This window comes from Vipera berus (genome assembly GCF_964194415.1).
Source record: "Vipera berus genome assembly, chromosome: 1".
Taxonomy (NCBI): Eukaryota; Metazoa; Chordata; class Lepidosauria; order Squamata; family Viperidae; genus Vipera; species Vipera berus.
In genome coordinates this window covers 346,306,704-346,331,495 of record NC_138202.1, presented here as the reverse complement: position 1 = coordinate 346,331,495, position 24,792 = coordinate 346,306,704, and the positions used below count along the sequence as shown (strand labels likewise).

Sequence of the window (24,792 nt, the reverse complement as noted above, 5' to 3'; positions counted from 1 at the left end):
GAACAGTCTTCAGAGAGGACAAATATAGAGATACAAAGAGATAGAAAACTTTCTTATAGAGAAGAACCCTGTTAATCTATTGCAGCCAAAAATCAAGAGTCCAGTAGCCCTATTCCAACTGGCAATTTTTAACAGAATAACAGAGTTGGAAGGGACCTTGGAGGTCTTCTAGTTCAACCCCCAGCTCAAGCAGGAAACCACATACCATTTCAATCAAGTGGTTGTCCAGTCTTTTCTTAAAAACCTCCAGTGTTGGAGCACCCAGAACTTTTGGAAGCAAGCTGTTCCACTGATTAATTGTTCTGTCAGGAAAGTTCTCCTTAGTTCTCTCCTTGATTAGTTTCCATCCATTGCTTCTTTTCCTGCCTTTTGGTGCTCTGGAAAATAAGTTGGCTCCCTCTTCTTTGTGGCAGCCCTTTAGATATTGGAACATTGTTATCAACTCATCCCCAGTCCTTTGTCAGAATAATAATTCGGGGTTCCAGCTTGAACCGGGACTGTGCAAGAATGAATAAAAATGAGGTCCAGACAGCTGTGAGGAAAGAAGAAATACTTATTTCTAAAAGCAAAAAGTTTGCTTTGCTGCAGAGAAATGGAGTACATCAGCAGATTTTTATAGGGAGAGCTTGTCCAGGGTGTGGAAGTATCTACATCAGACATGTCAAACACAAGGCCCGGGGGCCAGATCCGGCCCGCAAAGTGGTTTCATGTGGCCCGCGAAGCCATCCTGGAAACAGTGAGGGAATGGCCCCCACAGCCTTGGCCCTGGCCCAGAGACCCTCCTCCTGCCAGAGACCCTCAGATCTGTCTCACTCCTGCCCAGGCCCCCATAGGCACCCTTGATGCGAACGATGTAGAGCTGGCCACGCCCACCCAGTAGGCCATACACACTCTAGCCACGCCCACCCAGTAGGCCACACCCACCCAGGCCATACCCACCCAGCCCCTTGAGGGCAACCGCAATGCTGATGCGGCCCTCAATGAAATTGAGTTTGACACCCCTGTTCTATGGTGACACTTGAGGGGTGTGCTTATGTGTGTGTGTGAAAGAGAGAGAGAGAGAGAGAGAGACAGACAGAGAGAATGCAATTCCGCTGGGAGACCTAATTTAATTGACTGTTAATTATGAACAGCAGTCTGCAGGAGTATAACCAGTGCTTTTTTTGTAAAAGAAAAAGGTGCCGGAACTCACACATGTCATATAACCCGCCTTGCCTACCCTACAAGGTTCCATCCAAAAAAGGTGCCGGAACTCCGTTCTGAGCGTTCTATGAGAAAAAAAGCCCTGAGTATAACTCTTTTCATTCCCCACCATCCAGTCAGAGCTGAAGAAGCTTCTTGGATGAGAAGTGAAACATCTTCAAAGAAAACCAAAGTCCAGTTGCCTCATGAAAAAGCATCTTTGGGATAACACTGTGTTGCAGATGTTATTCTTTGATAGGTCTGGGTAAATTATTTTGGAGTTTGAGGAAGTTTGAGTAAAGGATTTCCCCCTATTTGCTATTTTTACTTGATTAATTTAGTTTCAGCATGACTGTCAATTATCTAGTGGAGACACTGATTCTCAGACCATTGTGGATTGTGATAATGTTTTAAGGGAAGATGGAAACAATATAAAGAATAACATACCATATATTTGGATATAAAATTTCTCACACCTTCTTTTCATTAGATTAGACATATCCAGTTCCTGCTACCATTATTCTTATGTTTTAGCCTCCAGTCCCCTAATCATTTTGTTGCCCTTTTCTGCGTTCTTCTCTGTACTCTTTATTAAAAGGCATTGACTTTCATGAGCATGCTAGCCATTCTGAGGAAATGACTTGGAGCTCATGAAAGCTATCTTTTAATAAAAGTTGTCAGTCTGATAGAGCTAATTAGTAAGCTGTGGAAGCTAAATAGTGTTATCCCATACTAATACAGGTAGTCCTCTACTTACAACCATTTATTTATTTATTTATTTATTTATTTATTTATTTATTTATTTATTTATTTATTTATTTATTTATTTATTTATTTATTTTAATCCCATTTATATCCCGCCCTTCTCCGAAGACTCAGGGCGGCTTACAGTCTAAGCACAAACCAATGTGCTTAGCAATAGCCTTCATTCTATGTATATGCCTGCTTATTAGGGCTTTCGCCCCCCCCCAAGTGGCATTATTACAAAGTCAGCTTATTGCCCCCAACAATCTGGGTCCTTTAGTGACTGAAATTATGACAGTGCTGGAAAAAGTAACTTACAACTGGATTTTGCAATTGCAATTGTTGCAGTGGTAGAAGGGCATGGAAAGTGCTGATCCGTGGAGGGCTGAGGATCAGACACCACTGAATAGGTGTAGCCTTAGTAAGACCACACCTGGAATACTGCATCCACTTTTGGTCATCACATTACAAAAAAGATGTTGAGACTTTGAAAAAAAGTGCAAAGAGCAGCTAAGATGATTTAAAGCCTGGCGACTAAAACAGATGGACAGTTGCAGGATTTGGATTTGGCTAGTCTAGAGAAAAGGAGTAGGGGGACATGATAGCAGTATTCCAGTATTTGAGCGTCTGCCACAGAGAAAAGGCGGGGGGGGGAGGGTGTCAACCTATTTCCAAAGCACCGGAGGGCAGGACAAGAAAAAATGGATGGAAACTAATCAAGGAGAGAATCAATTAAGGAGAAACTTCCTAAAAGTGAGGACAATTAACTAGTGAAACAGCTTGCCATCAGATGATGTAGGTGCTTCATCACTGGTGGTTTTTAAGAAGAGATTGGACAGTCACTTGTCTGAAATGATACAGGGTCTTCTGCTTGAGCAGGGGGTTGAGCTAGAAGACCTATTGCTTGATTGAATGGCTGATGATGCCTCCACTAACCGGGAAGAAGACGACAATTGGCAGAAATATACCGTGTTTCCCCTAAAGTAAGACCTACCCTGAAAATAAGCCGTAACTTGATTTTTGGGGGTGGGCCTAATATAAGCCCTACCCCAAAAATAAGCCCTAGTTTGGGGGTGAGGCGCATGCCTAAAAATCAAGCTGAGGTGGGTTGGAGCTTAACATTGCATCCAGGCCTCCCTCGCCAGCCCACTTCTTCTGCAGCCGAAGGAGCAGCTTCATTTTGCATCTGAGAAAGGAGCTCTGGCCTGCATTTTGCAGTCAGAGGCCTTTCCGGAAAGCCACTGCAGCCGAGAACCGAGCTATGGATTCAATCTGTAGCTCAATTCTTGGCTGCAAAGGCCTTCTGGAAAGGCCTCTGATGTCAAAATGCAGGCCCAAGCTCCATTCTCAGCTGCAGAATGAAGCTGCTCCTTCAGCCATAGAAGAAGTGGAGCGGCTGGATGGGGCTGTCGGTGCCTCCAATGTGAGAGGAAAAGACATTCCCCCCCCAAATAAGACATGGTGCCCCTTTTGGAGGCAAAAAAAAAAAGACTAGGTCTTATTCTGGGGGAAACACAGTAGCACAAGAGCAGGAACCATGTTCAAACATTAAACTGACCACAGAGTTGGTTTGGTCTAGTGCAGGGGTAGGCAACCTTGGCTCTTTGATGACTCGTGGACTTCAACTCCCAGGATTCCTGAGCCAGCCATGCTGAGGGGAAAGGGAGAGGTTTCCAAGCTGAGCCATGCTGGCTCAGGAATTCTGGGAGCTGAAGTCCACGAGTCATCAAAGAGCTGAGGTTGCCTACCCCGGGTCTAGTGGCTAAAGCACTTGGTTAGAAAGTTGGAGATTGTGAGTTTGAGTCCTGCCTTGGCCATGAAAGCCGGCTGGTTGACCTTGGGCCAATCACTCTCTCCAGTCCGACCCACCTCACAGGGCTGTTGTGGTGGGAAAAACAGGAGGAGGAAGTTGTTTTTGGATATATTTGTGGCCTTGAATTATTTGTAAAAATAATAAAGACAGGATATAAATACATATAAATAAATAAATAACCATATTGCTTGTCAATTGGAAAAATAGAAAGATGGAAAGAAAGCCATCATGGAGTATCCTGCAGAAAGGCATTTAGAAAAATTAATGCAGGTTATCAATGCTCCCAATCTTTATAAACTCCAGGCAGTTGACAGGTTTTATTATTTATTTATTGTGTATGCCGTCCATCTCTGTGTCCAGTGAGATTAAAATAGCAATAAGGAAAATATGATTAAAAATTGTATAACAAAAATTATTAACAAGGTGTATGGAATAATAAAAAAATGCAGATACACAAACATTTATAAAGTAAGCTCTGGTTTCACAGTCAGTCCCAAGACCTTTCCAGGAAACCAAGTTTTTATTAACTTCTGGACAGCCATACATCAGACTGGCTGGAAGCTGAAATGGTAAACCGGACAAGGCATGCAGTTGTGAGGTCCTACACAACTTGCAGTTCAAAATTCAGATTATTGGTCAACTTTCCTCAAAAACAGCCTTCTTAAATGTTTGCAAATTCCTTTCTGCCCAGAATCTTACACAAGAGGCTTTTTTGAGCAATCTGCAGGTCTAAAGTACAATAAAAGGGTTTCCTTTATGTCACAACCACTGCTGTTTAATTGGAAATGACTTGCTGAAAAGAAGACTAAAAGCCCTCTTTTTTACCTCAACTTGTTTATTAATTAACAACATCATTATTACAAATACAATACAATGGATGTAAAGCAACCTACATCTTACACGTGGATAACAATCTTTGGCACATGAAAAATAAATACACTAAGTTGATAGACGTGTGCATCATAACCAATAATCATAAGCTCAATGCATGTGTGTGCCCGACAGTGCCAGCTATTTCACTGATCAAGATTCAGTACATCTATGGACATATGTGCTCACTTGCTCTGTGGCTTGGTTCATAAACACCCTTTTTCTGGATTTGCAGAAAGAAAAACAATTGTAATGCTGTAATTACGATAAAATCAGTAAATGAGAACTAAACAGCAGTTAAACACATGCAAAAAGGATAAAACAATATATACAGTCATGTATTTGCACTCTCAATGGAAGTCATATATAATACACCAATTATAAAACCAAAACCTACCATTTTTCATTAACATGTATTGAACACAAACTAACCAAAGGAGCTAAACCAAAGAAAAATAACATCCCTCAAACAAAACACCAAATGGAAGTGAAAACTAAGCAGACTTTCAATGTAGGAAAAATACTATTATTAGGACTTTAACTAGCATGAATGATGATGCATGAATGCAAGTCTTACAACACACTTAACCTGACTACTGAATTAACCTGTTTTCTGGATTCTGACAATACATTTGAGCCATAAACTAGCTAAAAAAGACTCGTGTTCGTGGTATTTTGGGTGATCTGTAAGAGTGAAAGTTGTTGATTATCCAAGGAACAAATCACACAACAGTCACAACTGGCAGGGCAGCCACTATTATATAAACCACCAACAAATTCCATTTGGTTCTCTACACTGGTGATATTACCAAGGCTGGTAACAAAACATCTGCAGGAAAACAACCCACGCTTAGGGAAACCAAGAAAACTCAGCACAGCTTTACCACCTTGATTTAATGGATTATACAATAAGAGACTGAAAAAAGTGGATTTGTAAGAAGTCATCAGTGCTAAATTCTATGTGCAATTATAATTATATAATTATTGTATAATTGTAATAGCTACATGCTATTATTCTATGTTCTAAACACTTTTCTTCCCTTGTAAGTTTGGTCAAACAAGCAGAAAAAGATCATATTCTCTAAACACAAGAGCTGCAATGGGAACACTAGACATCGTTTGCATTAACTCTTCCAAAAACAGAGATCCTTTGTGAATAACTTGAGTCCTTTTCAGTGATGGTAGCAAAGGTGGAAAAATAAATTCCTCAGTTTGTTCCTCACTGGATTTTTCTTTTTGTGCTCTCGGAACAACGAATGAGAATCAAATCTTTACTGGGTCTTGGAGGAATTGCGGGCTTCGGTTCATCATTCTCATTTGTTTCCTCTATAAAATAAAATGGAGGGGAGAGGAAAACAGCCTTGAGATGATACAGCAAAACCTGTTACATCATTCCAAACTGACTTCCTGATTTGTGGTGGAGAAAAGCAAGACTTCCTTTCTTTCAGATCTGGCAGCTGTAATGGTGCAACCCTGAGGTCATTAAAGAATTAATATTCATAGGCTTAATTTGCCACAACATTAGATATGCCCATCATGTCAGGACAAATATTCCATGCAAATATTCCATGTGAAGACATTTGTATCAATAAAAAGTGAGGAAAGGACCTGCTTAGCCAGAATTAAATGTTTAAGTTAGTGTTTGTCAGTCTTGGCAACTTGAAGATGAGTGGACTTCAAATCCCAGAATACCCCAGCCGGTGATTTTTGCCCAATGCCCAGTGTCACTGTGTTTGAGTAGGGCATGTCATATTAAAGACATAATCAAGAAGAAATAATCAAAACTCAAGAGAAACCAAATTTACAAAGGCTTAGAGCAGTGTTTGTCAACTTTGTCAACTTGAAAATGGGTGGACTTTAAGTTCCAGAGTTCCCCAGCCAGCTATGCTGGCTGGTGAATTCTGGGAGTTGAAGTCCATCCATCTTCAAGATGACAAGGTTGAGAAACACTGGCTTAAGTGGTCAGAGAAGGTTGTTTTGTGCCTTGCTATCTTTTCATATTTCACCAAATTAGGGATTTTGGAAGAGCGTTTTTCTGCAGCTCCCCATACTTACCGATAGTGTTGGGTTTGCCCATTAATTTGTTCTTCAGCTTTTTGCTTTGCATGTATTTGACGCTGTTCCGCCTATACGTCTCCTGGCTGATCTGCCTGCGACTTTGCTTGTGGATGCTCTTGATATTGCTGATGCTAGACCTGCCCAGTCATCCGAAGGAAAGGAAAATCATCAGTGGAATTATAAGCACATGAATAACATAACGAGAATCTGCTAAGCCAGGTTTTCTCCAACTTGGCATATTCCTTGTGTATGGACTAAAATTCTCGTTGTTTCCAATCAGGGTGATTCCCATATATTTTCCTATAAAATCCCCATAGTTCCCTAGTTGTGATTTGATTTGGATCTTGCAATGAGCAAAATGTTGGATTCCATGACTTCTCCTTTCCATTTTTTTTTTTGATTATGGAATTTCATACAATCGGCTAATTTCCCAATTTTAAAAATCTCATCTTTTCTTTGTCCTGAAAAGTAATGAAGAAATCCACACTTATCTGAGCCCCTGATTCAGATATTAGACTTGGTAAGTGCTCGACAATGTCTACTAATGACCAAAGGCTAAAGCAAACTAAATCTTGATTTATATTTACATCTAGGGGCTCCAAATTGATTCTAAAGAAAACTGTTGATTTTATTCCCCACAACAACCCAAAATCACCCAGTGAGTTTCCAAGGCTGAGGATGGACTTGAAGTTTGGTTTCACCAGTCTTAATCCAACACTTCAAAACAAAGCAACATCCAGGGAGCCCAACTCTACCTTCGAGGTGGTGCTGTTTTATTCCTCAGCTGGTTGTTCTCAGTCATGTTTTCCTCTCCTGCTTTCTGCAGATACATTGAAGGATAGTAGCCTGTGCTCTCTTCCTTCCTAAGGTTTAAGAAGACCATTTTATCGACACAGTAAAATAAACAAGCAGAGATAGTTTGAACCATGGTTGCACTCCATAGCAAGATCCTGCTAAAAAAGTGTTCCAATATCTCAGGGTCTGCCACAGAGAAGAGGGAGTCAAGCTATTCTCCAAAGCACCTGAAAGCAGGACAAGAAGCAATGGATGGAAACTAGTCAAGGAGAGAAGCAACCTAGAACTAAGGAGAAACTTCCTGACAGTTAGAACAACTAACCAGTGGAACAACCTATCTCCAGAAGTGGTGAATGCTCCACCACTGGAAGTTTTTAAGAAGAGACTGGACAGCCATTTGTCTGAAATGGTATAGGGTTTCCTGCCTTAGCAAGGGGTTGGACTAGATGACCTCCAAGGTTCCTTCCAAATTATTATTATTAAGATGAAATCTACATAAATACTGATGATGTTACCTAGTTGGGTCGTAAAACGTCTGGAAGCAAAGAACCAAGCTCAGAGAGCACCAAGGACCTCACAGTTCAACCCTGAAGTACACATATTCTTTTCTATTGGTACACAATGCTGAACAGAATAAGACCATGTCACGCTCCAGGGCTATCTCCCACGCACTGATTTATTTAGCTCTCAACCTAATAACATATTGCAATACATAGATGCTCAGCAGATGGCTGCCAGCTGAAACTTCCTCTTTTTAACACCTGTCACTTCAGATTGTTGACGGCCTCTTTGGGGGTCTATCTGGGTATTCTGTGTTGACTGAGATTTGCCTTTTAAGCACCACACTGAAGGTGCAATAATATGTGGACATTGGACAATTGGAGTTCTGTCTCCATGTGTTGTCAATGGCATGGAAATCTACCACAGGATCAGCAATTGCCCTGCAAAATTTCTGTCAAGGTTTTTTCCCAGTTTACCTCAGAATTAGCCTAGAACTTCTGCCTGCAAGTTATGCCTGTGCCTCTGAATTATGACTAAAGATGAAAGACTATGCATGAGTTTCACCCTGAAGCACTCCAACCACATTCACAAATGACTTCACATATGGGAGAGAGAAAGAACTTGAAAAAAGAGAAACCAAACTGGAGATAATTGATTTTGGCAGATTCATCCGTGCAGACAAGGGCTTCTCAGATCTTAATATCATTAGGCTGGATTTAGGTCTATGGAGCATCTCAACCAGGTCATGGTTGTCCCAAAGGTGCTTTTTCCAAAAGGGAACTGGACTTTCTTGGGGGGGGGGGGGTTTCTTCAAAAATGTTTTGCTTTTCATCCAAGAAACTCCTTCAGTTCTTCAGAAGTGAAATATTTTCAAAGAAAAAAAAAGTCCAGTTGCCTTTTGGAAAAAGCACCTTTGGGACGATTAGGCTGGATTTGCACAACTTTAATTTGGGTAGTTCAAGGCCGATTTTAGACCGAAAACCAACCCCCAAAATTGCTCCAAAATTGAATAGAATGGGCTAGTTTCATAGCATCCTGTCAGACCACCACAGGATGGAGGCTCGGTTGTGAAGACATCTCAACAAACAGTAAGTGGGGCCACCTTTGCCCAACAGGAAAGCCGGCATTGATGAGTGCCATTCCCACATTCAGGTGCAGGAACCTTCAATGAGGTGTCCTCCAAGCTCGGCAACTAGATTCTCTAGTCAGAAATCTGAAATTTGTCCCAGTGCATTTGCAGGGGAACAATTTGTGAAAAGTTCAAGGACAGAACATCTCCATTGCTTCCTCTGAAAAGAGTCAGGGCTGAAGCCTTACCTGACTACCCACCAACCATCAAGCAGTTTATGGATAACTTCTATGGTTTCTCCTTCCTTCAGGGAAATCTCGTCTTCCTGAGCAGCTGTGTAACCTTTTCGGACAACATGGAGTTCACCTTGCAAGAAGAGAGTTTATTTGATTGATTGATCAAATTTATACGGCCGCCCATCTCACAAGAAGTGATTCTGAATTGAAACTGATATCAAGTGCCCAAAAACATTTAACTGCTTTCATTCATGTTTTAAATCTTGATTTCACTCAGCTACCCATTTTACAGATTGGACTGTGGAGGGTGAAAACAGCTTATGCATCCAAAGTGTGAAAGGCAAAAGAGGGACAAACTCAAGTTGGAGATGAAACAAATTCTGAGGGACAATAAACGCTTTAGACAAATTTAAATCATATTTTTATATTTCATTTAAATTAGCTTCAACCAGCAACCTCTTTTAAATGTCTTTTTATAATGATGAATATTTTATCAGTTAATGAGGCATTTTAATGGGAAAATAGGCTAAACAATAATACTGTATATGTTTTTAAAACACAGTAGATTCCCTTTAGTGAGCAGGAAGGAAGTCATTAATGGCAACTTTTATTTTACAAAAATGTATGATTTTATGTTAAGGAAACTGCAATATTTACAGTAAGTTACTGCTGATTAATAAGTCATGCAGCTGAAGTAGAATGAGACTTTGCAAAGCCATCCTAGTTTGCCTTTATATCAATTGATCATATTTATTTTAATTTTTACTCAATATTTATTAATAATTTGATATTTTCATTGCTTATTGATCACTGAAACACACATACTGTACTGCTTGTTTAGTGTGTATTGATCATTAATAAATATGGCAGTAAATTTTGCAGATATAGTACTCTATTATTTATTTATTTCACATACATTATGTTACGTTAGGTATAATATACATAAACTATGCTTTTAGAAGCATAGTTGATGGCATACCTCCCTTTTTCCCCTGTCACAACCACACCCTTGGGATGGAGACACTCCCCTTTGTCTAAACCAGGGGTAGGTAACCTTGGCTCTTTTATGACTCGTGGACTTCAACTCCCAGAATTCCTCAGCCAGGCACTCTGGCTGAAGAATTCTGGGAGTTGAAGTCCACGAGTCATAAAAGGGCCAAGTTTGAAGACCCCTGTTCTAGAGCTAAACTGGGGCCTTGCTCAGCATGGTCCTTAGACTGATGACAACCTCAAATCTAACAGTAAAGTTCATTCACCTGCATAGTTGGGCTCCTGTTCTTCAGCTTCATCTGGACTATCCATTGGTTCTAGGTAAGCAGCTGGTACCCAACCTCGTTTATTCTTTTGCTGACAAAACCACCATCCTGAAATGAATAACCATGATAGAAAAAGAAGGGGTTTTTTTACTGAGTAAAATCCCCAGTCCACCGCAAGATGGAAAAAAAAATACAACCCAGCTTCTTTCTTACCACTTTCACTCTTCTCCACCACATCTACCATGTCTCCCACTTTCATGCCCATCTCAGTGCTAGAGTTCTTCTCATAGTCAGCAATCACACGGTAGGTCTGTAGGATGATCGGGCTTGTGATGTCTACAAAAAAAAAGGAGACACCGATGAAATTAGAAGACCAGAGGACCCAACTGGAGCCAACATTTAACAGAACTGGGTTAGCCAAGAGCTATTAAAAGAGGACGGGGATGATCTTTGATTTGTGTCCACCTGAACAGATTCACCTCTTTCCTCTCCGTCTCTTTTTTTTCCTTGGCACGGTTATCTTTTCAAGTTGTAAACCTGAGAGCAGGGACAATCTTTTTGCAAGGAGAAATCTCAGTTTATGTATTTAGTTTATTCACTACATTATATGTTGCTTTGTAGCCACTTCAATTTAAAAAGGGATTCTAAGCAGCTAATAGGAGCAGCATACATACGGTATGAAGAGGTTATTTTCAGAAACAAAGAGATAATTTCCAGAGTTAGTAAAATAAGAGATTTCAAGTCTAGAAGCTGGACTTGAGCGCTGAAAGCTTTCATTTTTAAAAGTTTTTCCCAATGCCATTCTTCTTTAAATGCATGTTTCTAGTCCTCATGATAAACTATGAATTAAAGCTTCCTGAAAGTAATAATAAAAGCCTGCAGGAAGGGCAGTGAAGAGATAGGAAGAGCCCATTGGAACAGATCAAAGACCTATCTAATCCAGTATTCTGTTTTGCCTCACAGTGGGCACCCTGATGGCTGAGGGAACCCAGATTTAGTGCAGAAACATCCCAGCACCCCTTCATTCTCAATACAGATGCAACCAACTCAGGAACCAATGCAAAAGATGACAGAAATGGTTCCTTTTGACACTCCCATTGACTTACCTGTTGCAATCTTCTTTGAATCTTTTGGCATCAGGAATGCTTCTGGTTTCTTGGGGCTGCAGGGAGTAAGGACAAGACTTGTTACTATCTCAGGCCTCACCGATTAGCCACCAATGTAAATGAAATAGCCCTTAGCAAACCACTGGACTCTTTCCTTATTTCTAGGCTGGGCCTCTGATCCTGATGAAGGTGTAGTGAGATTGATCAAATTCTATGCTTTAGTCCAGGGAGTTTCAAACAGAGTCCCATAGAATTTTGAGGGGTTTTGAGAACTTGATGGGGTTTTGTGAGACATTAAGTGGGGGAACATTCATTTAAATGCATCCAAGGATGTTCATTGCAATGTTTTTTAAGATACAGTGGAAAGGCTGGGGCTGGTCAACTGACATACAAAAGCCCCATCCCTGTAGGGCAATGTTGTGGACTTCAACAAGCAGAATTCCCCAGCCAGCATTGAGCGTTGACTTCAGAACAGGCTGTTTATTGTTATTAATAAAAATAACTGAGTATCCCAGGGAAGTCTACCCATGTGGTGGCTAACAGCTGACATTGACTTTATGAGCATATAATCAAGAAAACAACTAAAGATTTGTACCAGGGGAAGCTCCCTGGCTGCTAAGCCATCATTCCATTTGCATTAAAAATCACATTGCAAGCAGTATGGTACGATCTGTCATAAACTTTCAATAAGATTCTTTCTCAAAGACTTGAAACCACAGTCAATGGCTGCAGCAGTAGCTCAAGAAAGGAAAAAGTGATAAGTTCTAAACAAAATGCAAAACTTAGAATTGCAGATGGGTAGTTCCACAAGAGGGACGCGGTGGCTCAGTGGGTTAGGACGCTGAGCTTGTCGATCAGAAGGTCGGCAGTTTGGCGGGTCGAATCCCGAGTGCCGCGTAACAGAGTGAGCGCCTGTTACTCGTCCCAGCTTCTGCCAACCTAGCAGTTCGAAAGCACGTAAAAATGCAAGTAGAAAAATAGGGACCACTCCGGTGGGAAGGTAACAGCGTTCCGTGCGCCTTTGGCGTCTAGTCATGCCGGCCACATGACCACAGAGAGGTCCTCGGACAAGCGCTGGCTCTTTGGCTTTGAAACAGAGATGAGCACCAGCCCCTAGAGTCGGAAACAACTAGCACGCATGTGCGGGGGAACCTTTACCTTTACCTTTAGTTCCACAACACTACTGTTTCCCCCTACTTGCCAGTCACTTTGCACCAAAGGGAAAGACAAGGAAAAACCTCCAAGCTCCCTAATTGCTGGCTAAGAAAAGGGGAAACAGCAGGACACTTGTGCATTTTGTTCTTTATCAACTGAGCATCCAACTGATAAAGTGCAAATTCCAAGTGGGCTGAAAGTTTCAATCTTTTGATTATATTTGGAGAGGAATTTGGAGGTGTGAAGGGGCGAAATACAGAGACATATTATAAGGCTTTCATTTTTCTCCTCAAGTCCCCCTGCCCCAAACACTTCCTGATTTCACTGTTTTGGATTGTGGCCCTCAACACCCCATGAGTGCTCATGGTGCAGCTTCTCAAAGTAATAAAAGTAGATTCACCTACAGGAGAAGGAATGAGGCAAGAGTGTCTTCATTTACAGAAATAATTTGCCAACAAGCTCTGCAGAGTTACACTCTTGCATCACGGACAAACAAAAAAATGTGGATGGATTTTTTTTGTTTCATTTTTGCAATTCCATCTTCACCACAGGATTTCCCAAAATAAATGTCCTCAGACTCTGAGATTGCAAAGCCCTGGACCATTTCATGTGGCACTTACCACCACTAAGGGTTAATTAGATGATACATAAAATAAAAACTCTTTGGGCAAGGCTATGTTCCAACTGTGTTTCTGCAATAAATAACTTTTAGGGAATTTCCTTCCTTGTTATCCTCCTTATCTCCTCTAGCAATTTTCCTATCTAAATCTGCAGAGGTTGCATTATGCAGAAAAACTATCTGGTAACACACAGGGTAAATGTGGATGCGATAATGTCAATGCCAGGCTCAAGATAAGAACAAACCCATTTCCTATTGCAGTTCTTCTAGTTTCCATTTAAATCTATACCTGTGGTCATACATTGTGTGGTTTTGTTTGATTTGGGTTTAGTGTATTGCATGAATTCAGTCATTTCATTTTGCATATATACAGTACATGCATCTGGGATTAAGCCACGATTGTGAGCCACTGTGAATGGTTTACCATATTTATCAAGCAACTATGCTTGATTTTATAAGCATTGGTTGCACAAAACATGGATGTCCCAATATGCATCTTCCAGAGCCTGGCCAATACTCACTGATTTGCAGTAGATGGGTTCAAATCATCTGGTCTGACTTTGAAGAAGTTTAAGATAAGCACACAACGGGAGATCTTGCGCGGAAGATTGATCAAGGCAGAGAAGTACTCGGACAGAGTATTTTGCCGGTTTTCAGTGGCGCGTTGGCTGTCAATCCACTTTGGGGCTAGACAGAGAAAGGAAGCAAACACATCTTATCTCAGATGAGTCTATTTACCCATCTGCTCCAGAACAGTCAACTCTAAACTGGTGTACTTCCCCAAAACCCAAGGCAGAGATTTTGCTCCACATTCTCACATCCTGGACATTTCTTTCTCTTCTGTGTGTTTTGAGCTTCCAGCAAGAGAAAAGGAAGGAAAGAAAATTAAAGGAAAGAGAATCAATTAAGCCCTGAGTCACCTTTCACAAATTGCCATAATCACATTCTACAATGCAGATTATGAGTTGAGTGAAATAGAAGACTTTTGAGGACATTGGTTAGACCTGCCCCAACTTGGTCCTTTAGTTAAGAAAGACCCTCAACTCCATTTGTAGTGAAATATATACTTTTACTAAAAGTCGATTACAGCATAGCAAAACCAGAACTGAAGTTCGCACACCAAATCTCTAACTTTAATTTTTCCCTACCTAGACTCTTCCCATTGCTGGTTCCCCTCATCGTCCAATCAATTTTGAAAGAGGTTCAACCATAGTTTCATTCCATACAGCATTAACTTTGTGAACTCTCAGGCTTCCTCCTTCTGTTATACATTCAGGATGGACAGTATTTAATATTTTATTGATATGTATATGTAGGATGGGACATGGTGGCTCAGTGGGTTAGGACGCTGAGCTTGTCGATCAAAAGGTCGGCAGTTTGGCGGGTCAAATCCCGAGTGCCGCGTAACAGAGTGAGCGCCTGTTACTCGTCCCAGCTTCTGCCAACCTAGCAGTTCGAAAGCACGTAAAAATGCAAGTAGAAAAATAGGGACCACTACGGTGGGAAGGTAACAGCGTTCCGTGCGCCTTTGGCCTCTAGTCATGCCGGCCACATGACCACGGAGACGTCCTCGGACAAGCGCTGGCTCTTCGGCTTTGAAACGGAGATGAGCACCGGCCCCTAGAGTCAGAAACGACTGGCACACATGTGTGGGGGAACCTTTACCTTTTTATATGTAGGATTGTGGATCTATACATATGTTGTTTATAGTATGTTTTAGGTGTGTGTCATGTATGTGTTTGGGAACGGGCAATTAAATTTTATTTTTGATGTGTGCCGTTGTGCTCACAGTAAAAAAAAAGACAACAAATCTTATCTTATCTTATCTTATCATCTTATCTTATCTTATCTTATCTTATCTTATCTTATCTTATCTTATCTTATCTTATCTTATCTTATCTTATCTACCTTGAGGACTTGTCTCTGAGAGGCAGGCTTCTTCCCATCAACTTCATCAGTTTCACTTTCCCCCAAGCATTCATCTGTTTCACTTTCCCCTTCCTGTCCAGCTCCCTCCCCCCCCCCCATAGTTCATGGCAGACTGACAGCTGGCGAATGGGGAGTTCAAGCGCATGATGGCAGCTCTGACAACATTCCTAAGTCTGAGTTCTCTGTGCAATAAATGCAGCTTGTTTGACTTGGACTTAGCCTTGTATATGAATTCCAGTTCTGGCTTTTATGAATGTTTATGATGTAAGAAGTTGTGTGAACCCAACCAAATGTGGTTAATCAACAAGCCACAGTTAAGTAATGGCTTAGAATGCTAGTTGGAAACAGGTCTCAATCAATGCGCTAAGGCAGCACTTCCCAACAGTCTGTTCCTGCCAAGAGAGGCAAAGAAAGCAGGAGAAATATGAAGGAGCTCTCATAACTGCTGTCCTTCTATAAGAGAATGGGCTCAACACAAGGCAGTTTCAAGGCTGCATGCTTGCAAGTATGGGCCCTATCTTCAGAAACCACCTGTCATCAGTACTGGCCATGTTTGGCTGCTTGTCAGTCATCAGCCTCTGGCCCATAATACAAGTTTTCCAAGTTAACCTCTACATATCATGTTAGGTTAGTGTGCAAAAACCCAGAACTTGCATACATATGTAGTAATTCGATCATTCCTTTCCCAAAATTAGTGTAAATCTGGGCACAACATGAAAATATCGAAACCTTCAGTTTAAGGAAGCTGGAAAACCTTGGGGAAAGATTTCTTTTGAACCTATCATGGTCTCAGTTCCACTTTAATAAAACTCCAGACATCTGGTGGTTGGAGGAAGAGTTGGCTTTTAAGATAGAATTTCAGTCAGTCTAGGTCTATAATCCAGTAATGACAACAATAATTTGTTCATTAAAATGTTAGCTTATGTGTAAGCAAGTGGGGGAATTTTCAGAGATCGGTCCTATTCAGCATGAAACCGTTTAACTTTTCCCATCCATTTACTGTTGTTATTTTCATGAAATGCTGCTAGTTCTTGTTTTTTAAAAAAAGCTTCAGGGCCTAAGAAAACTTAGGAAAGCCCAACCAGTGACACAAACCAGGCAATCTGATGCTTCCTCATGAATGCAACACCTGGTGTGCCTTCTGTAGCTTTATGAATTTCTCTCTGGTTACAATTACAGAAAATCAGTGTCATAATTTCTATTGTGAAGCAGGAATCAAACCAAAATAGCAATGTTCTAAAATAAGGTTAATATACTGATATATATACTGTATAAAACAACCCCCTCCCACAAGGTCGATGGAAAATTGAAGGAAACCACCCCAGCAAAGTGATGTGACCTCTCCCATTACAGATATTGTTCCAGTCTGGTGAATGTGGCCTCCCATTTTCTGTGCTGTCCAATAAACCTTGAGGAACCTCAAATTCTTGTGCATGTCTTTAAACATACAATGGGGCTTTGGGATTCTGCTAGCTAGCTGGACTGTTACAGCAACAACACAAGTACTGCCCAAATATCTTGATGGCATCTGGCATGTGTATGAAAGAATTTTGCCTGTGTTTGGTTTGCATATAGCTCCTCTTCTATATTGGGACCAATACTAATAGAAGGGAATATATGTAGCTCAGGGTTGAACTGTGGAATCCTTGGTGCTCACTGAACATGGCTGTTTTCTTGTAGACAGTGTCAAAGAAGACACAGTCATCCAGGCCAAAAAATATCTAAAAAGATTAAAAGTTAAAGTTGCCCTGATTTAACCTTTTTAGTTATTTTCTTGCAGACATTTTCATTACTGAATTAGGTAACAACTTCAGTGCTAGATTGGGGCAAGATTAGAAGAAACCTTAGGCCAAGAGGGGAACTAAGTTTGATGTGTTGCAAATCTCCTTCTTTGTTAGGTTTGATCTATAAAACCTGGCTTATATGGAAAACAAGCCACAGTCTGAGTTTTATATCGTATTACAAGAGCTGTGGAGTTTTATATCATTAGGAGATGTGGTGGCACAGTGGTTAGAATGCAGTATTGCAGACTAACTCTGCTCACTGCCAGCATTTCGATCATGACCGGCTCAGGGTTGACTCAACTTTCCATCCTTCTGAGGTCATTAAAATGAGGACCCAGCTTGTTGGAGGCAATATGCTATTTTTAAACTGCTCAGAGAGTGCTGTAAAGCACTATGAAGGGGTATATAAGTCTAAGTATTATTGCCATTGCTATATTGTAATTACATGTCTTTCTGGTTTGTTCAGCTAATTATAGAAATAGAAGAAGCTATGCAGTAGAAAAATGAACAATATGGACCAGTAGGTAGTTTTGTGTTATATAAACTTAGCTGATTTCATTTTATCCAGAAGCAGAGAACCTGTAGCCCTTAAGCTACAATTCCCAGCAACCCTCACCAGAAGCAATTCTGGTTGCAGCTAGAGGGCAACTTCACAATGGCCACAGGTTGCCTTTGCCCTAGGCCAGGGGTCGGCAACCTTAAACACTCAAAGAGCCACTTGGACCCGTTTCCCAGAGGAAAAAAACACTGGGAGCCGCAAAACGTGTGTGTGCACGCGCACACATGCGAGGGGGGAAGCTTGATTGAAGAGTTTAATTAAAAAGAAATAGAGGCTGCTGTGCATGAGTGGCTTCACACTGTTCTTGGACAAGCTGACACACATTCTTATTGGGCTGGCTCTCCTGCCCTGCTTATTGTCAGCTTCTTGGAGATCAGCGTGAGGCCACTCTCTTTTTTACACACACACACACACACACACACACACACACACACACACACACACGCAGAGAGAGAGAGAGAGAGAGAGAGAGAGAGAGAGAGAGAGAGAGAGAGAGAGAGAGAGAGAGAGAGGAAGCGCAAGTGCCTCTCTCTGTCTCTCTCTCTGCAAACGGCAGAGGACTGGGAGCCGCAGGAGAAGGCTGAAAGAGCCGCATGCGGCTCCAGAGCCATGGGTTCCCAACCTGTGCCCTAGGCAATCAGGAAGCCAGTTGAAATGGTCCATCCATAGATGCTTCATACGGGTGCCAAAAACAGTCAAGGGTGGGACAAGGAAAACATATTTGAAAACAGCAGGTGGAACTAACCCATGCCAACTTCAACTTTATGCAGTTTCATCACAACTAACTGCAGCTACAATTAGGTTAATTACCTGCCAAGTGTGGGATTATCCTGCTCTCTGTGTTGATTTCCCCAGATTCAATTGGAAACATTTCCTTCAAATCTTTCTAGCAAGAGAAAAGAACAAAAGATCAGTTTCAGAATCTAACTGAAAGTCTAGGTCAATTCACCATTAAGCATTATCTAATAGAACTGAAGAAAGTGGCTTTTTCTTCTCCATTGCTTTGATACCAGGAGTGGTTGGGGAAGGGAAGGAGTCCTGACTACTAAATTTCTACCAGCTGCATAGTTGTAGAAAATTTTCTGGAAATTTAGTTGGCAACTTCCTGTGGGTTACTGCCTAAAAGGCTAAGGGTGCTCATTTTTCATAATTTAGTCATAATCTATAGTGATCCAAGACTGCTTCTGTAAATGAAGAGTGCTAGATATCGGCTTCTGACTGGGAAATGCTTTCCTTGCCCCATTAGAAGTATAAAAACCAGTTAGTAAGTTAGCCCCAGAAAGTCCCCCCAGCTCATGCTTCAAAGCTAATGATCATAGTAACAGATGCTTGATGAGCATCATCCATTCCACCACCAAACATTCCTTTTTTTTTTAGAAAATTTTATTAAATATACATTTAAAAACAAAAGTGGATTAGTCCTTATTGCCTACTCTTTCCCTTGGGTGATCCACTGCCCACGGATTTAGAAACCAATATTCCTTGTTTTAAAAATATAAACAGCAACCCTTCATTCTACTGATATAGAAATTGTAGCTTGTAAATAACATGGTGCCTCAGTATTTATGCAGATAATATGCTTAAATCAGAACAAAACAGGGACAATGATTTGCCCAGGATAGATTCAGACCTTTTGGGGGGTAAATAGTGGTGTGGTCAGTTCTACAGTTAAGGAGCAGCAAGAAGGATTTAGAAGACTAACTAAGCTGTATATGACACATGGACTACATGGACCATCTTTGGAAGCATGCTGACCTCTAGAAGTGCAAGGAATGCTTTCTCCCTGCGAACCAACTACTTTCTATCCATGAGAGGGGATGAGGCTGGGTTCTCACAACCCAAAAAACTACTGCTGCCATGTTCACCAAATGTGCCCTGCCCATTGTATATCATAGAGATCAACAGAAATTATTTACTTGAAAAGCTCTGTAACAACAAAACTCACTGTAATTTAGAAAATAACTGTCTGCATATGCCTGGGGAATTCTTGTCCCTTTTCCCAAGGTCTAACATCTGGTTCTCTCAGAACATGGAGAAACTACACATAAACGTTCAGTTTAGTCTACATTAGTCTACATTGTGGGAAGTCTTACATCAAAATATATTTCATTCTTTATACATTCTTACTCTTCCCTCAGACATTATCAATGGACTGAGAATCAGTGTCTCCACTAGATAATTTATAGCCAAGCTGAAATTAAGTTAATCAAGTAAAAATAGCAAATAGGGGGAAATCTTTCTCAATCCCCCCCCAAATAAGTTACCCAGATCTAATCCACATATCAAAAGAGAAGGTCTATAAACACAAATACTAATTAAAACGGTCTCCCAGAGGATCTGCATGTTCGCAAAAATAAATATCATAGATGGCATGTACCTACACGCACACCCACATCCCTCAAGTGTCATCCTAGAATCATTACCTAGGACCGTGGTGGCGAACCTATGGCACGCATGCCACAGGTGGCACGCAGAGCCCTCTCTGTGGACACGCATGCCCTCGCCCCAGTCCTAGGCCTTCAGCTGGGTTTTATAAAACCTTTTCGCTTTAGGCCTTCGCTGCCGTGTGGGGGAAAAAAAGGTTCAATCAATCAATCAATTTCAACTTCTCGCGGGGAGAAAAAGATCTCGCAAAGTTGGAATTGATTGAACTTTTTAGTCCCACCCAGTCTGCCATTACCATCACAGCCACGCCCAGCCAATGGGCCATGCCCAGCCAATGGGCTACGCCCACCCAATGGGCCACACCCAGCCAATGGGCCATGCCCACTCGGCACCCAACGATACATAAGTGGGTTTTGAGTTGCAGTTTGGGCACTCGATCTCCAAAAGGTTCGCCACCACTAACCTATAAAACAATCTCGCTGTATACCATTTCTCTGTAGCTGCCCCCAAAGCAAATCTCTTTGCTCTTGGGAATAAATATTTCTCCTTTCTTCACAGCTGTCTGGATTTCATTTTTATTTATTCCTGCACAACCCTGGCTCAAGTTGGACCCCCAAATTATTCTTCTGACAGCATTTTGTGCCAACTCTGCCTGACAGCCCTGGATTGATCTTCCTTTCCTAGGAAAGGGAACCAGAAACAGGGCTATCGTAGGAAAAGAAAGGGAGTTGAAACATACAGAATTAAAAAGGCTCTCTTTCTTGAACTCCTGAGTCAAAGAAAGTACCTTCCTAATGCTTTCAGACAAGCACGTACACACTCAGAAACTAAAAAAAAACCCTGTGCTGCACAAAGAAAAATAGTATTAACCAATTGCTTCTTTGTGGGTTTCCTCCACTTTCACAACATGGGAAAGCTTCATGATTTCATAATCCAGAAAGTATAAAAATGCCAACCAGCTGCATTTAAAAAACAAAACAAAAACACAAGACCAATCTTGATGTGGGAACTATCCACAGGAGAAACAGTCCCTTGACTGCCAGAAGTTGCTCTCAGTTGAGCTTACCAGCAAATGTCTAGGTTAAGCTTAAAAGCTTCCTTATTCATTTCTACTTTGGGAAGCCAAATATGATGGAACTAAATTGAGGTGGCCTTGAGGATTCTGCCAGAGTTTATGCTCACTTCTCACCATTCAGTCCTCAGATTTTTCCCCCACATGGCTCTAGGTATAATGGCTGGTCACACAGTCAGCCAGATGTTTAGACTGGATTTGGCATTTTTGTCCACCTATCAAATACTTCCAAAGAAAATGAGATACATAATGTTGTTTAATAATAAATAATACTTATGTATGGGGAAATCTACAATTAGATTCACAGTTTAAAACTGGTGGAAACTTAATTTGAGTCATTATTATTTTCACAACCTTCCCCCAAATCTAATCTAATAATAAAACATTCAGATCCAATCCATACTTACATGGAACTCATAGATCTCCGTGAACTTCCGATACACAACTTTTTCTGTCAGATCTTGCCATTTCACCAGAAACATATAAACCTGAATAAAGCACAGCATTTAAAATCAACAATGATTTCCAACTATTTTCTTTTTCATTTTCTTTGCCTTACTGATCATTCATTCATGTTCCGGAATATGAAAATATTGTTTTATATTCTAGGTGTATACTGTCTTACTTAAAGAACAGGTAACTTCTTTAAGACAATACATTGTAATTGAGTTCTGGCTTGATTTCAGCAAACCTTTGTCATGGCATTCTGATTAGAAAGCTAGTTATCTGTGGGTTTGACTAGGGGGAGGACTATAAAGTACACACTGGCTCTACAATCATGCTCAAAACAGCACAGGATAGAAAATTGCCCTCCACACAGTGGTGGGATTCAGCCAGTTCGCACCACTTCAGCAGAACCAGTAGCTAATTTTTTATTGCCCAGGCTCAGAATGGACTTCCGGAAGCGGCAATCCACACAGAGAACTGGTTGTTCACATATTTGAATCCCACCACTGCCTCCACAGTATCAAAGGTTTTCCTACTTCTTGGGAAAAATCACCTGGATTTGACCAGCTCTTATGATATGGATAACATTGAACCGAATTCTGCAGTTACCCTCTATAAATGAGGCAAAACACCATCACTGAATTGTGACCCAGCGCATAGTGACAGAGTGTCAAAACTTGGTCTATAATGGAGATTTTGCTGATTTCCTGGCTGCGATAAATGAAGTAAAAAAATATATTTGTAACTTAGATATATGTTTGTAATCTTAAGATTTCATATGTTATATTCTATGTTTTGTATTTTACTCTTGTATTTCTTTTCACTGAAATATGATGTGAATGTGCCATATGGTAAATAAATTATACTCAAAGGGGCACATCAATAGTTCCTCATCAGACCAGAGTGGGGTTTGAATATTGACAACTGAATAGTGAGCGGGATCACAAAGTTTAGTCCTAGACCTCGTTCTCTTAATTTTTAATTAATAATTTGAGAACAGGTTGGAGGTAATTCTTTTATCCCATTTGCAGAAGATGTTTGCAGTTTGCAGACAATCTTATTTGGATGGGCCAACTAAAATATTTATTTAGCTGCCCATCTTATGTCAAACTCTGAGAGGCTCCCAATCAACAATTAAAATAATATCAATAATAAAAACAGTACCCCATTAAATCCATTAAAACCATAATTATTAAAAACCTGGCACCAAAGTTAAACTTCCACCATACAGTCCCTCATTACATCCTCTCATCTATCTCATTCTAACCTAGGGCTGGGGGGGCGAAGCTAAGTCTCGGTGCTTTTTGGAAGGCTAGGAGGGTAGAAGACAGAAATAAAATGCAACGGTATCTTGGTAAGTTTGAGAAGTGGGCTGGAAATAACAGCATATATTCAGCATTAATCCTCAACCTCAGTTCTCTTGTCCACATTTGAAAGAAGAATCCAAGAAGCTCATTGGTACAAAGAGCAACATGGATTCTCAAAAAGACTGAACTCTCAATCTGAGGATGATATGGCAGCATTTTTTAAAACTCATTTTTCATCTTCCCAATGTGCAAGGCACTCTTTCTGATACCTAGAGTGCTAGCATCTCTCTCCCCACCAATTAATGGCCTTCAATGACAAGAAGGCAGATGTTGAATGTTTAGGGAATAGAGCACTTGGCAATGGAACTGAAAAGTATGGGTTTCTTTGTGGGATGTAGGATTTGTAGGATTCAGCTGGAGGCCATCTGATTTCCCAATCTGGAAGTTGGACTTGGTATCCTATCCAGCTGTGCACAGAACTCCCTTTAACTTTCCACACTGAGTGATCCATTTTCTCATTTTGTGCATTACATTGAAATGCAAGCTAACCAAGAGAGATAAGTTAACATACGTTAAGCCACCAAGGCATCTACTTAAAGTTAAAAACTAACCAAATTCAGTGCAACTGCTGGGTCTACAGCTGGCCAAATTAAGTCTGATTTAAGTCTGTTTTTCTCAGAATCTTTGAAAAATTCATTCCTTTCACTATGTCCTATTCTGCTCCCCTGAACTCTCATTGTCGCAAAGACCTGCATTATAGGGGAAGATGAGATGGCAGTATTGTCTGTGCTGATGTTTAGACTCCTAGTTCTCTCCCTTCTGTAACTGCCAAAGCTGGGGATTAAATCAGGGACCTTTTAATAGTGGTATGCATGCTTAATCTCCAAATGGAGTCAGTTCCCCAGGACATTTTAAATAAGTTCAATCGCTTTTCTCAGCTATTAAAGAAGTCCATCAGTTTGTTCTACTCCCAGCCTCTCCAGAAGTCAGATTCAGCTTCTTAAATCAGGCTGTCAGTCTCCAAGTACTTACATAATGCTGGCTGGGGAAAAATCGCTTCTCAAATCCCAGCAACTCGATATGCCTGATGTAGATGATTGATTCACCCATCTCTGCTGCTGGGAACTGGCAGGTCCTTTGTATTCGTGGTAGGAATGGCCCGCCTTGCGCTTTTCTGGTGAGCTCTTGTGCCGCTCTGACTTCAGCTTTTATATACCACAAAAGGGGAAGTCCGATTTTCCCGCATTGCTGGCCCAGGATTTTGTTTTCGATTTCCTTCCTTCTCTGTGTTTTCATTCGCTTTTTTTGCTGGGCGTTGATTTCAGTTCGGTTGCACCTTTGGGGATCTAGGCCTCATCTCAGTCGTACAAACTGGTTTGGACTGCAAAACCTTTCATGTCTCAGCATCAGACTCTCGCAGGATCACTTACTCCAGTCAGTGTCAGCCTGACCAGTAAGATCTGCCAGGAGAAACAGCTACAAACCTCACACTTTGTGGAGGTTCAGGTGCTGAGGTGAAGAGGTACAACGTTTCTACCCCAACATGGAACACCTGCACTATAGAGATTAGATCAGCTCCCGTTTTGCTGATTTTGCAGATGTTTTGAAAGACCGGGCCAATTCAGAGAAACTTTCTGCGCTCCAGTGTCATCTTTTTAAAAAAAAGTCTTGTATTTTTATTGTACTGGGCGTATTTAAATGGTATTGTCTTTTCCTACATAACCTGTTAATAGTTGTTTTGCAGGAGCACAGAGATATGTCAAATAAATAAACAGAACACCTGACTCTACCTAGTGTTCAAATCTGGAAGATGCTGAGTGTGATATCATAGCTCCGCCTCTTTTGTATTTGTGTCAACATTCCATGCACCTGCAAAAGGGGCGGGGCTTCAGTCCCAGTGACACA

At 41.0% G+C, this 24,792-nt stretch overlaps 1 protein-coding gene across 2 annotated transcripts; it reads right to left on the bottom strand.

Annotated features, from left to right (window-relative positions):
- Window positions 1–4,078: 4,078 nt before the first annotated feature.
- NCF1 (neutrophil cytosolic factor 1) lies at window positions 4,079–24,158 on the bottom strand. 2 transcript variants are annotated; one of them, XM_081330704.1, is made up of 11 exons: window positions 23,920–24,158; window positions 21,541–21,621; window positions 18,487–18,562; window positions 13,926–14,091; window positions 11,631–11,686; window positions 10,738–10,860; window positions 10,525–10,632; window positions 9,281–9,398; window positions 7,423–7,530; window positions 6,665–6,804; window positions 4,079–5,935 (listed from the first exon to the last, which is right to left on the bottom strand). In XM_081330704.1, exons 1-11 carry the CDS (start codon window positions 23,995–23,997, stop codon window positions 5,829–5,831), a joined length of 1,161 nt encoding a protein of 386 aa, XP_081186830.1. In that variant the 5' UTR covers window positions 23,998–24,158; the 3' UTR covers window positions 4,079–5,828. The 2 variants fall into 2 exon arrangements, with proteins under 2 accessions (XP_081186830.1, XP_081186831.1); XM_081330705.1 differs by lacking the exon at window positions 23,920–24,158 and having other exon boundaries at window positions 18,487–18,558; window positions 21,541–21,604.
- Window positions 24,159–24,792: the final 634 nt, after the last annotated feature.